Source organism: Cololabis saira, chromosome 7 (genome assembly GCF_033807715.1).
Source record: "Cololabis saira isolate AMF1-May2022 chromosome 7, fColSai1.1, whole genome shotgun sequence".
Lineage (NCBI taxonomy): Eukaryota > Metazoa > Chordata > Actinopteri > Beloniformes > Belonidae > Cololabis > Cololabis saira.
In genome coordinates, this window is record NC_084593.1 from 33847017 (window position 1) to 33864752 (window position 17736).

Below are 17736 nucleotides of genomic sequence, written 5' to 3' on the forward strand. Positions count from 1 at the left end.
TTGCTTTTGATTGTTGGTTCAAAGAAATCATTAAAAAAATAGTGAAACTTTACAAAAAAGGATAGGACACTCAAAGGCAATAAATGGAATAAATCAATTTCTGTAATTGTCAGTGTGACTTCTGCACATGTAAAAGGTATTTTAGTCCTCTCCTCAAGACCAAACTGCTCCAGTTATCTCAGGATGGAAGAGTGTTTTCTCCTGACCGCATGCTTCAGATCTTTCCACAGATGTTCAACAGGATTTAGATCAATGCTCAGAGGGACACTTCAGAATCGTCCACTGTTTTGTTCTTGGCTGATTTTGAGCCGTTTGTTTTGGGTCATTATCCCGTTGAAGGGCCGTGTCCTGCAACTGAGACCAAACATTTTGGCAAATTCCAGTCTGGGTTTTTGTTTTATGATTTAGACAGGGCAGTTCTCCTCAGTTGTCCAATTTGGCTCAAACAGCAACAGATCAGTGCAATCAGACACTGAAGTCCCTTGACCTTGAAGTTCACATTTATTATAAGTTATTCTGTGCTCTTTATTACCATTCATGTACTATGTCTATTCAATGTGTCATACATTTTTCTCTCATTGTCACATCCAGAGAGGCTCACATTCAGTCCCAGAGACCTTAAACATCTCAATGAAATTCACAAATGTAGTCAGAAGAACATTAAGTTGCTTTGAAATTGTCTTTAACATGCTTTTTTGTCATTTTCTCTCTGATTTCTTCAGAAAATTCTCTGATTTCCTTTCTCTGTTCTATGTTCAGTACAGCGAACACCATATAAAACAGCAGTGATGACCTTTCACCATAGGCAGACTGACTAAGATTGAAGACACCTTTGATACCAATTACAGGATACACTTTATTTCATTATGGTCAAATTATAATATATGTTTTTAAATCTATGATTACCAACAAATTTGTCCACATGTATAATTAGCAAAGGAAGGAGTGTGCCGAATTAAGCAAATTGTCAGGCACCATTTTCATTCTTTACTACAAAAGCTGTGCTCCAGCACACACGTCTTTCCGGCCCTCAGCCACCATTTCCAAGCAGAAATTGCATTCTGAGTTTCATTGCAGATAGGTAGTAGTAATGAGCCAGCATGTATTCAACTCTGCAATTGAGCTCATCATAAGCCATCACTCCCTCTTTACTAAATAACGATAATTACAAAAGAGGCACTTGCCATCAAAACAAAAGCTAATGTTCCTTTAAATCTCTTTCCATATTTTGGGAGCAAGAGGGGGAACATACTGTAGAGTCAAAGGAGGCGAAGCAAAGAAAACAAAGACGCGCGCAAAGCGACCCTCCCCTTGAAAGGCCGATTTATGGTTCCGCGTTACAGCGACGCAGAGCCTACGGCGTAGGGTACGCGGCGACGCTTTCCCTACGCCGTAGGCTACGCCGTCGATTTAACGCGGAACCATAATTGAGGCTGAAGACTTGAACATAAGCGCGGACGCGCAGAGAGGAGCAGAGAGTCTGAAGCAGAGCTGCGTGGATGTGTGGATGTGTGCCACCCTCTGGACTTGCTGGGAGGGGGACAAGTTTCCCCAAAGACGAGCCTGGATCACTTACAGAGACGATGCCTTCCTCTTTTAGAAGAGACTCGCCAGATACTTTGTGGATTTGCTGATTTTATACATTGTTTCTATCGCAAGTTATTCACCGGGAGTGGGCAGAGATTCTGAGCCAGAGGATGCTCCCACAGGTCATTTGGATTCTGTATGTCTTGTCTTTCTGCTTTTTCCAAGGAAGCTTTATCAGGTAAGGCTCTCCAAACATTTTATTCTCTATTTGTGCGAGTTATTTATTCTTTTTTTTTTTAGCCGCTTGACATAAACTTTTGGAGTTGACGCATCTGGCACATCTGGTATTCCATCGAGTTTAACTCGAGGTCTCCATATCGCTCTTTTGCTGAACATCTATTGCGCATTACATGTTATATTGCAAATGGGGAAAATACGACATCACATTACATTATTCACAACACAAATCCCCCACAAGCAATTGAAGGGGGAGGGGGGCATATTCGGTCAAACAGGCGCAATCAAAAATGTTTTACGCGTTGACCAAATGTCTTGGCACGTTCCTATTAAAACAAATAATAATAATATCCGATTGTAGTATATAGAACGACAAGGAGCAGCTGCTAATAAACAAATATATATTTAAAAAATGAAAGAAAAAAAAATTCTGTGCCCTTAGAAATCCTTTCCTGTCAAAATACCTGTGGAATTGTTGAATGCCAGTGGAATTGTAGGACTGGAGGACAAGACGCAACTAGAGTCCATGATGTGACATCCAGGGGTGACTGGAAAAAAAGCATGTAATCATGAAGTTGGCATATCATATATATATATATATATACAGTGCCCAGCATAAATGAGTACACCCCCTTTGAAAAGTAACATTTTATACAATATCTCATTGAAAACAAACAACATTTCCAAGATGTGCACAGGTTACGTTTAATACAGCATCTGTTGAACTTTTGACTTAAAACAAAGGTTAATAATATAACTCAGATGCCATATTTTCCTTTTTTAGTCAAATTAGTGTGGTGCAAAAATGAGTACACCCCACAAGAAAAACTACTAAATTTAGTACATTTAGTACTTTGTATGGCCTCCATTATTTTTAATGACAGCTTCAAGTCTAATGGGCATGGAATGCACAAGTTGGCGACATTTGGCAACATCAATCTTTTTCCATTCTTCTACATTGACCTCTTTCAGAGATTGGATGTTGGATGGAGAGTGATGCTCAACCTGTCTCTTTAGAATTCCCCAAAGATGTTCAATTGGGTTCAGATCAGGTGACATACTTGGCCACGGAATCACTCTCACCATGTTCCTTTTCAGAAAGCCAGCAGTGGCTTTAGATGTGTGCTTAGGATCATTGTCGTGTTGGAAAAGGGCACGACGACCAAGGGCAAGAAGTGATGGAAGCATCTTAGTTTTCAGTATAGAGCAGTACATTTCTGAATTCATGATGCCATCAATGAAATGCAGCTCCCCAACACCAGCAGCACTCATGCAGCCCCACATAAGGACACTACCCCCTCCATGTTTCACTGTGGGCACCATGCACTTTTCTTTGTATTCCTCACCCTTGCGACGCCAGACAGTGTTGAAGCCATCGGTTCCAAAAAGTCTAGAGTTTGCCAGGGCACATGCCGACAAAGGTGAGCGCTACTGGGACTCTATACTGTGGAGTGATGAGACCAAAATCAATCTTTTTGGAACCGATGGCTTCAACACTGTCTGGCGTCGCAAGGGTGAGGAATACAAAGAAAAGTGCATGGTGCCCACAGTGAAACATGGAGGGGGTAGTGTCCTTATGTGGGGCTGCATGAGTGCTGCTGGTGTTGGGGAGCTGCATTTCATTGATGGCATCATGAATTCAGAAATGTACTGCTCTATACTGAAAACTAAGATGCTTCCATCACTTCTTGCCCTTGGTCGTCGTGCCCTTTTCCAACACGACAATGATCCTAAGCACACATCTAAAGCCACTGCTGGCTTTCTGAAAAGGAACATGGTGAGAGTGATTCCGTGGCCAAGTATGTCACCTGATCTGAACCCAATTGAACATCTTTGGGGAATTCTAAAGAGACAGGTTGAGCATCACTCTCCATCCAACATCCAATCTCTGAAAGAGGTCAATGTAGAAGAATGGAAAAAGATTGATGTTGCCAAATGTCGCCAACTTGTGCATTCCATGCCCATGAGACTTGAAGCTGTCATTAAAAATAATGGAGGCCATACAAAGTACTAAATGTACTAAATTTAGTAGTTTTTCTTGTGGGGTGTACTCATTTTTGCACCACACTAATTTGACTAAAAAAGGAAAATATGGCATCTGAGTTATATTATTAACCTTTGTTTTAAGTCAAAAGTTCAACAGATGCTGTATTAAACGTAACCTGTGCACATCTTGGAAATGTTGTTTGTTTTCAATGAGATATTGTATAAAATGTTACTTTTCAAAGGGGGTGTACTCATTTATGCTGGGCACTGTATATATATATATATATATATATATATATATATACACACACACACACACACACACACACACACACACACATATATATGCATACACATACATACATACATACATACATACATACATACATACATACATACATACATACATACATACATACATACATACATACATACATACATACATACATACATACATACATACATACATACATACATACATACATACATACATACATACATACATATATAAACAAATAAAAGGGAACACTTTTACAGCAACGCAATGTAATGTCATTTATTCCCTTTGTTTTTTTTGGAGCAGTGTATATAAGTTTCTCCTTTAAGTTTGAACTTTGAGGAGTCTTATATTTTATTGACTGTATATTAAGAATGGATTCACCATTTTAGCAGTTAACGTGTTCATTGTGTCCAATCACAAAGATTTTTTTTTCTTTTCTTATTATTCACTTCTTTCCACCCATTCACTCGCTCAGCTCATGTACCTACTACATCCCCTTTCCCTCTTTCCTCCTCCTGCCATGCCTCCTCTTCCCTTCTCCTCTCCCTCTGCTGGTGGCAAAAACTTTTATTTGCTCTGAACACTTTCCTTATTTCATGCCCTGCCACCCTCAGGTGTGAGCGGAGGGGAATTAAGATCTGCATAATCCTGGAGCGGAACAGTGCCATGACTCCATGAACCCAGGGGCGAGGAGAGCAGCTCTTAACCTGGAGAGGCAGTCAACTGACAGCACCTCCTCTGAGACATTACATGCTCTTATGTCCTCCTTCCTGCTTGCCTACATAGGGGGTAGTGGGAGGAAGGTATGAAGGGGAAAGGAAATGATTAAGTAGTGACGGCAGGTGTAATAGGCAGGCAGATTCTGTTGCAGGTGTGGAAACATTGGGGGTATGATGGAGGGTAACCGTGGGAATGGAACATCCGGGGATGCATGAAGAAACAGAAAGGTTGATATATTTAGCTGGAGGCAGCAGGGAGATTAGTAAATTGGAGAATGGGGCTTGTAGATGGAGAGAAATGGTTGCGATTGGGAAGAGGAGATGAGATGAAGCAAGGTGAATGTGGGAGACAGGAAGGGTTGACACAGATGCAAAATAAGACTGTCATATAAAAGAGGGCTCTGTTTGGCTGAATATATCAGTGTTGGATGTTGTCAACAAGAACAAAATAGGAAACAGAGACAAAATATGTAATAAATTATACATATCACAGCAAAGTCATAGTAAGATTTCAAAGAGGCTTGAAGATGATTATATCAGTGTGCAGATAGACACAGTGTTGAGTCTGTTCGACTTCAGTATCAGCTCGAAAAACCTGAATCTGTCAGGTTTCCTAAGCATATTCTGCCACTCAGGTCATTTGCTCCGAGTATCTCAGCCCCATTTCTGTAAGAGCCCCTTCCAGGAGGAACATTTAGATTAATTTAAACTATGAAGTCATGTTGGCATTCGCATCGACTTCAGCGACAGCATCATGCACAGATGCTGGTTCAAAAGGCTGAAATAGAAAGCAGAAGATTAAATATGACATGAGATTGCTTGAAGATTTTCCTAAAGGAGGTTAAGGTGCATGTGTCTGGTTTATTCTCATTTTATATGCTACTTTTCTTTTATTTTCACCTTATTGATTATCACAGCACCTTAAGACTGATATTAGATTTCTCAGTATTTGAAGAGAAACAATACCTTGAAGTCTTTACAAAGTTTTACTGTACAAAATTCTTTAAAGTTTGTTAAAACCCTCTGGAGCCAAAGGCTTTAATTGGGGCAACTGGATCTTTTTCTTTGTTTTTTAAGAATTGACAAACAACCATCTTCAAAAACAATGAAAAGGAAGTCCAAGTTGCTTTGAGTCAAGCTTTTGAGAGTTACCATGAACTGGATGACGGAGGGGGGTACACCAGTGTTAAATCCTTTTGTAATATTTTTATTATATATAGCCAAGACTTAAACCACATCAGATTTTCAAAACATTAGATACAGAAATGATGGAAAAATATTATACCTTACCATTTATTTATTTAATTTAGAAAGTAAAACGCTGATTTTCCTGTGGATGAAGCATAACCCTTATAGGGTGGTTGTATCATGGTTTGGGCCTTTCTGCTTCAGCTCAGCAGATGAAACTTCCCATCTTTGATTCAACACACATGTCATCACATTTCGCAACCATGGTCACAAGGGTGGAAATGGCTGACCCCTGTTCCATATGTCATTGACAAGAGGCAGAGTATATCCTGACTTGTCGACCTGGAATTAAACCGAAAATATTAAAAGGAAAATGTTATGAGTGCCTATGACAAGTCAGAAATCTCATCAAAAAGTTGATACGGTAGGGAGAGAACTCTGTGTATCAGAGGAAATAATCTGCGATGCCAGCGTGGACTCCAGCTGTGAGCTTGTGGTTCAGTTAACATCAAAGCTCGCTTCTCTGGTAAGGATCTCCATGAAGGCGACAGGAAGGAGATAATACATTTCCCTGAGTGTCATGGAAGTTAGCTTTTTGCCTCACAGCATGAATATTCCCCAGTCCAAATGCATGAGTTTTCTCCTGGTACTCATACTTACTCCAATGTTCAAAAACATTTGCGCAAGATTCACGTTGATCCCAAATTAATAGTAATGATTGTGAGCATGTTTGCCTCGTTTATCTCGGTAATGGGCTGATGATCTGTCCAGGGTCTACCCTGAAAAAGACTTCTGGGATATGCTCTGCACAGAGGCATTATCTCAAATATCACCAAGCTGATGATCAGGATTCATGAACTGTTACCTGGAACCTGTTTAGTTGTTATTACAAAAGGATATCAGATACTGAAATCAAGGTTTAAACATTTATATCACTCATAGCTGCATCATTATACACTATCATTATACATAACTTAATCCTCAATAAATAAATAACCTAGTATTATATACATTTCTTAAAGTAGGTTTCTTTATTCATAAGTAGGACTTTTGTGAAAACCAAATGTTAATCATTGTCCCATTTACACTAAAAAGCATGTAAATGTCCCATTTACACTAAAATGCATGAAAATGATTCAATATATCTTAAATTGTTAAATGAAAACCTTGTTGTTTTTTCATCATTTCCTAATAACTTTTGTTAATCGAGACATAAAAAAGTCAATCACAAGAGTGAATTCATTGGTGGGGTTATTGTGGGTGTTTCGATTTTTTAGAGATTTTTTGAGCTCTGAACTGATGAGGATGAAGATAAGCCATGCAATGTGCTACATTACTGTACATGTCTCAGTGTGATCGAGGCAGTACTTTTATACCTTTGTTGGTCATCGCCACTCTGTTGGTGAGGTGTGTAGATTGATGCACCTCTGATCTGGCAGCAGAGGAAGTCACACAGCCGATTCAGCATGACTATGTACCGACACGGTGGAACACGCTACTCTTGACACGATGACTATCATTACTCATCTTATTCTGCGATGCCAGCATGCAATTTAAAGGTACACACTGTCATAATCTAGTACAATCGCTGCGTGGATAAGGTCACGCTGTGCACAGTACTGCATGCTCATTGCGGGTCATCGAAAGCAGACAGTGCCAGAAAAGTGTCAAGAACAATAAGGCACAAAAACCATCCAGATTACTGTAGATAAAACTCTTGACCGCTTGTTGACTTTTACTTGTTGCTGTTTCAACCAACTGCTTCACTTCAAGTGTCTTGATTGATTTATGGTTAACTTACTAGAATACCTGAATAGAGCTATGCCACTGCTAAAGCTGTTACCAACTCCACTTCTTTTTTCATATAATGGTGAGACAAATACTGGCCACCATAATCACTGCATCTCATAGCTAAATGTTAAACAATTACCAAAAAGGAACTTTATCTTTGTACAGAATATAACAAAATTGAAATTCAATTAATTTAAGATTGCTTCATTGTGCCAAATATCTTAAAATTGTGAACACTGTTGAAAAGTTCCTTCAGATTTGCACTTCAGGGTTCATTTTGTTGCACTTTAATCCACTTGAGTAAAAAGACCAAGTGAAAAGCTGCTCGTTATGTGCTAAGATCCTTTAACTGCACAGTTGCATATCAGAGGGTGTTAAATGCTAGAACAGGAAGAGAGTCTGAGCGTAGGTCTTGTTATTGTCAACTAGCATTGGTGTCCTGTACCAAATGAAAAATTTTAGTAACATTGTTCTTGAAATTGTTTGTCCTTTCCTGACCAATCCCACTCCACGTATGGGTTAAAGGTATTGTGACATAATTTTTAACATGCTTTTAACACTATTAAAAGTCTTGGCCAATATCCCTCAAATGTGTCTAAAAAGGTATAACAAGAAAAACTTCACTCTAGTACTCCATGCCTGGCTTTTTATGACGGCGTTATTTTGTGAAAAACGCGTCCTTTTCCCCCTTTCCCGTCAATCATTGCCCCGCTCCTCCTCCCAACCTCCTCCAACCGAACTGCTACACACTTCTGCCGTCTCCACACACATGCGCGCACACCGAACCACAAACACCCACACACACAGCCCAGACAGGGCGACTACAGCCCGGGGATGAAGTCCGTGACCAGAGGACTGGAAGGCAGCACCGTAGCTCCCTGCAAGCAAAACACTAACAGCGGCGTCGGAGAGTTAAGCCGGGAGCAACAGGCGAAGCATGCACGGAAAAGCAGCACGGCGAAGCAGTCCACCACAAACAATCACAAAAATAAAGGCATGCGAAGCAGCAGTGTCCCCTTATCTTAAGTCCAGTCAGTGGCCGCGGGTCTTTTTAACAGTTGTCCTCCGGTGATGAGAACAGAGGGGGCTCTAAACAGCTCCGTGTTAAGCCTGATTTATGGTTCCGCGTTAAATCGACGCAGAGCCTACGCCGTAGGGTTCAGCGTACGGTGCGCGTCGCAGCGTAACCCTACGCTGTAGGCTCTGCGTCGGTGTAACGCGGAACCATAAATCAGCCTTTATGGTGCGCTGGAGAGGAGAGGAGGCAGGGAGCTGGGTGGAGGGGGCGGTGATTTAGCGGACCTATACGTATAGGTCCGCCACCCAACCAGATGCGCTGTTTTTGCATAATTGTGCGGAAAATCCCAGAAAGCACACAATACACTGAATGTTAAAAGTTCGTTTTTTTGGGGTGTAATTGATGTCAAGACACCCAACAAAACACAAAAAATCAAGAAAAATGTGTTTTTCATGTCACAATCCCTTTAACTAATGGATGCAGATTTCGTTGGATACGAGCTGCAGTGATGCATCGTTGACCGCTCGTTAGTGTCAACACGTTCCCCAAAATCAGTTTTTGAAAGGCTGGTCTCATACATTTAAGCTGCCGTAGTGAAGTCAGTTTTTTCCAGCAGAATTATGATAATTTATAGATTTGCCTAAAGGAATGAAATAAATCCCATATCAGTTGGATCAAGTTTGCTCAATAGAAAACTTTTTGAGAGCCAGAGACACCAAAATGCAGTTAACTAGATGTCAACTGGAGCAACTGCTTTGACATAATTGGATTTTTCTTTATCAGAGTTTGTATATGATGTGGTATGACAGTGTTCAACGGCTCTAGTCATTAACGGACTTGTGCAGACTTGACCAGAGGTGATGGTGATCCATTCTTCAAATGTGTTGAATCAGGTGTGCAAAGCAGAGAAACATTTAAAAACACTGTGCGGCTTTTTCTTGTTTGCCATCAACTCTCTCCACTGGAATAATCCCATACCCCAACCTCTTCACTGCACTGTTGGACTGTTTATTGGACTTGTTAAAATCATTAAAACATCATGTTTTCATCATGTTAAAATCATGGCTGATTTTGAGTACATTTGTTGATTTAACATTTTTTAGCGGCTTGACATTTTTGTTTTTTTTCTTACATTTTCTGTTCCTTTGTAGGTATTTATTCATTTATTGTCTTGACTTTATTGTATCCGTCTGCTTTGTTGAAATATCTCTCGCTGAGTTCCAAAATTATTAATTGACAGATCTGCTTAAAAGAGCATATATATATATATGTATTAATATATATATATATATATATATATATATATATATATATATATATATATATATATATATATATGCGCCTGTGTTTGTGTAAAAGGTGGTCTGTTCCAAACCTATGGGGGGCTATTTCAAAAACAAATATTTTAAATGATATTTGCACTCAAATTGTCCCCCCAGCAACAGAACTGCGTTTTATATGCTAAATGAATGTAATGTTTACAGTAACTTGCAGTAAGCTTTCTTGCTCAGAGAGCTTCCCCTCTATATTACATGGGATTATAAAGTTCTTAGGAATACATTGCATCATATATGAACAGCAACAAGAAAACAGAGATCACGATGCACAGCCCTGGTTTGTTACAAGCTGGTTAGTATTTCAGCATTTAGGATGATCCGAGACAGTTTGATTAAAGCTCATGACTTATCTTCAGCGTGATGACTAAACCCATCTGTTGTGCTTGAGTGTGTGAGTTGTTTTACTTTCAAATTTTGAGATGGAAATTTAAGTCAGACCTACAGTAACATACTGTACCGTACAGTAATGAGAAAAAGTCCCAGAAATCCAAAGTTTTCTTGTTTTATTTAAGTTTTAAGAACATCCATACTTCTGTTCAAGTGTGCTGTCCAAACTCCTCCACTCCAGACTCTCACCTAAAATGATCAAATGCATTATGTAAAGCTTGTGGATCAGCTACTAAGTGTTTGTGCTTCAGTTTAGGCTTCTGCTTTTGGTCTGATTAGGTATCAATATTCTCAGCAGTTCTCATGAACCATTATTTCGTTTAAGAGAATGTTTGTTTCTTGGCTTCATGTGACCATTATGATTAATCATACAAAATCAGGTGAAAACTGATTTTTTCACCTTTCTTCATATAGCCGAATTGGTGGTTGTTCATCATCCAGTTTGAACAGTTTGATGATGGCATTCTCAAAGCCGTTACATAAGATCATTTTTCTGATCATGTAAAATTTCTTTGTTTATGACGAGTCAACATATGACATGTTTATTAATGCGACTTTCCTATTCTACCTAAACATGACTGACACCACATTGTCCTCCTTTCCGATTTATTTTCTGAAGTATTTTTGTCAGACATGAAAGTTGCTACTAAAGTGCAGTTCTTGTTTTGCTCGTTATTCATTGTTTATTGCCAGCGCGCACTGATGAGACTGTTCTGCATCTGTCATGACCCAAGATTCAGGTCTCATTATTGTATAGACTACACATCCCATTCTTGACGTTGTACACAAGCAGATGCATGTCGTACAGTCTGAGATGTAAGGATTTTAGACAACTGCAGAAATGATGAAGCCTTTAGAAACTCTTGAAAAACTCAGCATTGTTTTTACTTGCTTTTGTGCATCTCAAGTTCAGTGCAAAATGATCTTGTGATTGGGGCCTCAGCTATAAGCTTTCTAACCATGACGTACATTTTTGAAACATCAAATTCAAATTCCTTACAGAAAAACCAACAGAGAAAAGCCTTTAGTGTACCTGTTAAATAACAGAAAGAGCTGTTCCTCACAACGAACACTCTGGAAGGAAGTAAACACAATTTCACCAATAGAAACTTCAATAGCTTGGTTGTTCAGTGAGGACACAATCTTTTTGTTAGAACATTTAATTAGATTCTGATGGTTCTCTCAGCTGGTATACTGTAGAGCAATGCAATATCTGGAGGCTAATAAACAGCAGAGAAATGTTTCATTCTTCAATAAGATATTCAAAACTCAGGTTAGAAAATAGCTTATTTTTTCATTTTTGCTTGTTTTTTTTGCACTCTGAAAAAAGTATTTCAATGTGACTTTTACTTACCTAAAAAAAAACATTAAAACAATTGAAACTGAAGCATGAAATAAATCAAATAGCTTGTGGTCTGTGTTTGCATGTAGTGTTAAATGTATTTTGTTTTCAAAAGACCTGTACTTGCAGGTGAAAAGAATACATATCTCTTGAATCTATCAGTGATTTCACCTTGAGCTGGATTGTCACAGACAGGTGCGGGACTCTCTTACGCTTTACGAAATCCCCACGCTATCGCTGGATACACAGATTAGAGCGGCGAGGAGCGCTGCCAGAAAGGAAGTGTGAAAGGAGGACAGATGGGATGTTTACGTGAGTTAATGACTAAAAAATGAGCCAAGCAGGAGAGTAGAGTTGAACAGCCGGTTTGCTCACCACAGCAAGTACAACTATGAACAGTAGTGATGTACTTATCAATGAAGTATGACGGATAGGGAGTTGAGAAAAATGCATCAAAGAAAAACTTTTTTTCCTCTCTTTTTGCTGCTAAATTTTAAATTCCATTGAGGACATGTTCAAAACTGAATTGTATTTTCTTAAAAATAATAATAAAAAAAGTCTTCAAAACAAGTTTGTTACTCCTTGAGGAATATCTCTGCTTTTTTTCATCCATGTGTTTAATTTTTCATAGTACCTTGCCGTTCTGCCAGAGAAAAGTCATTGCCACAATCAGTAAAAGTAACATCCCTTCTGCTTTAGTTAGTTAGAACAATTTAGTTAGAACAATTTAAAAGCAAGAAAATAAAATGATATAGCATGTGCTCACATATAAATATAGACAGATCACAGTCTCTTTTGATAAAATATGTGCGTTACTGTTGCAATAAAACTTATTTGCATTGCTTTATTTCACAATTAAGTTTTAGGACACTTCACAAGATGATCAAATAAAGTGATTTTAAATACAATAATGATCCATCCATCCATTATCTTTACTCGTGGTTAAGGGTTATGGGGATCTTCTGGACTCAATCCAAGCTCTCTTCAAGCACAGGGCAGGACAAATAATCCAAACTATAATCTGATGAAACTCAATTCACTTAATTAGTTCCAGTTTGCTTCAGTTTATTATAATTGTATAAAAAGGCAGGGTAGTAAGAAAACCTATAGATTTCATTAAATCCTCAATTATACTCAGTCCCCTGTCACAGATTTACCCTACCCCAGACTGTGATTGGATATATTATGGTGGTGACAGTTTACTGATGAGCTCAAGCAGTTAGGCAGGGCTTCAGTGTTGGGCTGACACGTCAAACTGAGAGACACGAGTGATTGTTTGGTACCCATTTCCGTCTAAGCACTCTGACCTTTCCGTGTTTGCTACATCAAATGTTTGTAGCAGCAGTCTGGTCTACCATCACAGAGATCCTGACGCAAGAGACTCCAATTACATCCGTCTTTTCTTTCATTAAATGTTTTTCCATAACCTAAAAAGCTATAATCAACACCTCAAAAAGTAATCTTCTCCTTTCAATGAGAAATGGGTTTCTTCCTCTATCGTTTCCTGTCCACAAGAAAGCACATATTTATGATAAGCTGCCCCTGCCAGCTGAAATCAAAACCCTGAGCCACTGAATAATAAATGCATCATGAAGCGTAACTGATGTGCATCAGCTCAGGGTTAATCTTTGAAGATATGTAGCCAGCTAATGCTAAGCCGAAGCTCAAATAAAACATAGTTTCAATGGTCAAGAGAGAACCGCCAGAAACTTTGCAGGCAGCTTTATGAAATTACTACTCATTTTTAAGTGATGAATGTATATGTTTTGTAAGGTTTTTGCAAGTGCATCACCCGCGTCTTTGTGTTTTCCAATTTTCCATTTTAATTGGACCAGATTACAGTTTGGTCTGCGACCCCCTTGTTGGCAGCTACCAGGGCTATAGCTACCATCATTGTGGTCCCTAAACTGGACCTTTATAAAGACTGGTAGCAGGTGATGCATTGATCACTCAAGCAATTTTTAAGCAGACAAAGAATGAAATTCATGAGAAAAACTCAGCCAGCAACTGAGAAAGAGGTAAAAAAGTTAACTGTCTGATTTTGGTCTTTCCTTTAGTATTTTAGTATGATTAATGATGTTAAAACACCAAGCTTCTTCATGCCACGTTGTGTCTCTTTGTGGCAGAAGCTCACACAATCAGGAGAAACAAGGCACCATCTTTACTGTAAGCATATCTATAATCTTTTCAACATTCTGATTAGGTGCTGTTGGACTCCGGCAGGGCTGTCCTTTGTCACCGGTCCTGTTCATAATTTTTATGGACAGGATTTCTAGGCGTAGCCAGGGACCGGAGGAGATCCGGTTTGGGAGCCACAGGATTTCGTCTCGGCTTTTTGCGAATGATGTTGTCCTGTTGGCTTCATCAGACCGGGACCTTCAGCATGTGCTGGGGCGGTTTGAGGCCGAGTACGACGCGGCAGGGATGAGAATCAGCACCTCCAAAACCGAGGCCATGGTTCTCCCCCGGGAAAGGGTGGCGTGCCTTCTCCGGGTGGGTGGAGAAGTCCTGCCTCAGGTGGAGGAGTTCAAGTATCTAGGGGTTTGTTCACGAGTGAGGGAACAATGGAGCGTGAGATTGACAGGCGGATCGGTGCAGCGTCCGCAGTTATGCGGTCGATGTACCGGACCGTCGTGGTGAAGAGGGAGCTGAGTTGAAAGGCGAAGCTCTCGATTTACCGGTCAATCTACGCCCCTACCCTCACCTATGGTCATGAACTTTGGGTAGTGACCGAAAGGACAAGATCGCGGATACAAGCGGCCGAGTGGGTGGCTGGACGCTCCCTTAGAGATAGGGTGAGGAGTTTGGTCACCCGGGAGGAGCTCGGAGTCGAGCCGCTGCTCCTTCACATTGAGAGGAGTCAGCTGAGGTGGCTTGGGCATCTGTACCGGATCCTCCTGGACGCCTCCCTAGGGAGGTGTTCCAGGCATGTCCCTCCTCCCTAGGGAGGTGTTCCAGGCATGTCCCTCCGGGAGGAGACCCCGGGGAAGACCCAGGACACGCTTGAGAGACTATGTCTCTCGGCTGGTCTGGGAACATCTCGGACTCCCCTCGGAAGAGCTGGAGGAAGTGTCTGGGGTGAAGGAAGTCTGGGCATCTCTGCTGAGGCTGCTGCCCCCGCGACCCGGGAACGGATAAGCAGAAGAAGATGGATGGACATTCTGATTAGTACCTCATGATTTTGGGCTGTCCCAGACCAAATTTCTAAAAGAATCAGGGAAATGTTGTACAATCCGAGCAGTTCAATAATCACCGTTACGCCGGTCTTGTGAAGAAAGACTGCCTGATATGATTTTCTAACAGTCCTCGATATCCTACAACTTTGTCTACTCTACTTAAAATGGAACTTGAAATGACATATTAATAAAAGAACATGGTAGCAAAGCATAAAAGAAATCAAGCAGGCTGGCCTCTCGCCGGCTGGGGGTTAGGGCCTGGAGGATGTGGACCTCCTGGCCGCATGCCGGGTGGCTGGTGCTCGGCTGGGTCCCGGTCCATCACCGTGGGTTCCCTGGCTGCCTCCTCCCTTGGTCATGGGGGCCCCGCCCGGGGCTTCCCTCTGTTGCCTGCTGGCGGGGGGTTTCCTCCCGCCCTCTTCTGGTCCTCCGTGTGGCTGCTGGTGGCCTGGGTTTGGGTTTCTTCCTTGTCAGCTTCTGGTCTCTCGGGTGGCGGGGTTGCGCCCTCCCTCCTCAACTTTAGTTGCAGTTCAAGTAAAACCTTGTTTTCACTTTGCACACACACACAGCTACACACACACCTGTTCAGTTCGGTAGTGTTGCGGCAGCATAGGTCATGAGGACATATTGTTTGTATATGCAGTCAGGGTCACATGATGGTGTTACAGCTACGTACCTCGAGCTCTTTTTGCAAAACTAGCATCCCAAGTTTACCTCTTCTCTCAAATCCTGACCTGGTCTTGACCTTCACCACTTATTTTTAAAGCATTTTCAGCACACATAGACGCTGCTACCAAACCATTCAGTTTTATATTCTGTTTATTTACCACAGTATGCTGATGACACAATCCTATATCTGTCTGCATCAAGTCAAAGCTTATGACTGTCATCACGGACAGACTTTTGGATTGTTGCTGCTAACAATCAGGATGGTTGAACGATTAGTCTGACCGCATTATAAATACATGTGATGGTCCATCCCAGACACCTCAGAGACGTTGATGGACAAGGACAAGGTTATAAGGCTTCTTTTTTGTACAGCTAAATTTTAAATGGTTTTTGTGAATGTAAATACATATTATAGCACTTCAGAAATATCCCCCAAAGTAGTTCCTTCCTCATGTGGTTATATCGGGTATTGATGCAGTGTGATCTTATGGGATGGAGATCTTGGGTGGGAAGCTCAGTCTGGTGGTAGTTCCCCTTTACAAACTAACATTTCTTCAGATTATTTGAATTATTTACAGATGTAGTTCACTGCAGAAGGGGAAATATGCAAATAGCCCTCCAATTTTTCTTCGAAGCACATGATTTAAGATTTTATCAGTAATTTTTTTAACAAACTGGAGATCCTCTAACCATCATTGCTCCTAAAAGAATCATCGTAATTATTGGCACTAAATTAGCCCCATACCAACTTAAAGTGATGGAATGTAATAATGGATGTATATTTATATAAAATGTATTTATATAAACTTGAAAAGAAAAACATTACATTTCATGGGTTTATACTATAGCAGATTTCAAGCCTGCAACAGAAATGTAAAATTGCATTTAAATATTGATTTAAGTTAGCATTTCCATATTGTCAGAACATTTCCTCATTTGGACCTGTACATGAAGGTTTGTTTGCATAGGACAATATCAACATAATTGTCTTATTTTGCATCTTGTTTGAAAAAAAAATTAAAAGTCAATATACCTCACAGCCCGAATTAAAGGGGATTTTTTGCTTCAGTACAGACGGCAGTGACAATGTTTAGATTTTGTGCTGTTGGTTTAAAATGGTTTTATGTTTCTAATGAGCTTAAAAAAACAATCTCACATATGCCATGATGTTATGGTGATAGTTTGAACAAAAGCTACTGAAAGGGAAAGGTGCAGAACTCCTATCAATAATGAAAGCAATCCGACTTTACATTAGAAAAATAAATAAAACATTAGCTCTTTCTAACATTTCACCTATTAATTGGGGCTTCGGGTCTTTCTAAAGTACAGTTGTGGAGGGGAAATAAAATACATTTGCTTTAGAATTTATTTTTTTTTTATTATCTACAAAAGAAAATGTGTGACAGAGTGGGTGAGGTTAATGAAATTAAGTGGGCCTCTCCACTCCCCTTCTCTCGCTCTCACAGATTAAAATGGCCACTCATTGACTAGAGTAGCACTTTGACTGCAAGGTTCACAACTGCAGGTCATTGTGTTTTCTGCAATTAGAAACATGAATTGGGGGCCCATTATGACACCAAACATTATATCATTATTTCTGACCATAATGGTCATGATGATGAAATTTCACTTTCAGCTTAAAGCCTTTTTTTTCAGGAAGCGGGGACTAAAAATATACTGTTGACCTGCCCTGAAAGAAATTCAGTGGAGTCAACTCCAAAATCTGCCAGTTATTAAAATCAAATATGGTTAATCAAGCCATTTAGAATAATTATTTGTCTAAAATATTTAGTTTGATAGACTGCATTGTAAAAAACCTAAATTAAGTATGAAAATTTAAGTAAAAAACATCCATCTGCTAAAAGACTAAACTTTTCTAAATTGCATAAAGAACCTGCACAAGATTGTCATCGTGTCAGTCAACTCTATTTGTACTTATTATCATCAACCACTTTCATTTACTTGTTATTTTTTCTTTAATTGCCATACTCTGGTTAACCTCCAATGAAGCTTTGATATAGATTGGGCTGCAGTGTCAGTTTCTGCATCGTCGTATCACCTCAGACAAATCCTGTTAGC

General features: G+C 40.0%; 1 protein-coding gene across 1 annotated transcript in view; it reads left to right on the plus strand.

The window, feature by feature from the left end:
• The first annotated feature begins 1542 nt into the window (after positions 1-1542).
• The window catches only part of glra4a (glycine receptor, alpha 4a), a 62917-nt gene continuing 46723 nt past the window's right edge, over positions 1543-17736 (plus strand). The window contains exon 1 of the mRNA XM_061726360.1: positions 1543-1765. Coding sequence (XP_061582344.1) covers positions 1698-1765 — 68 coding nt within the window. The 5' untranslated portion in view covers positions 1543-1697. The remainder of the gene's footprint in view (positions 1766-17736) is intronic.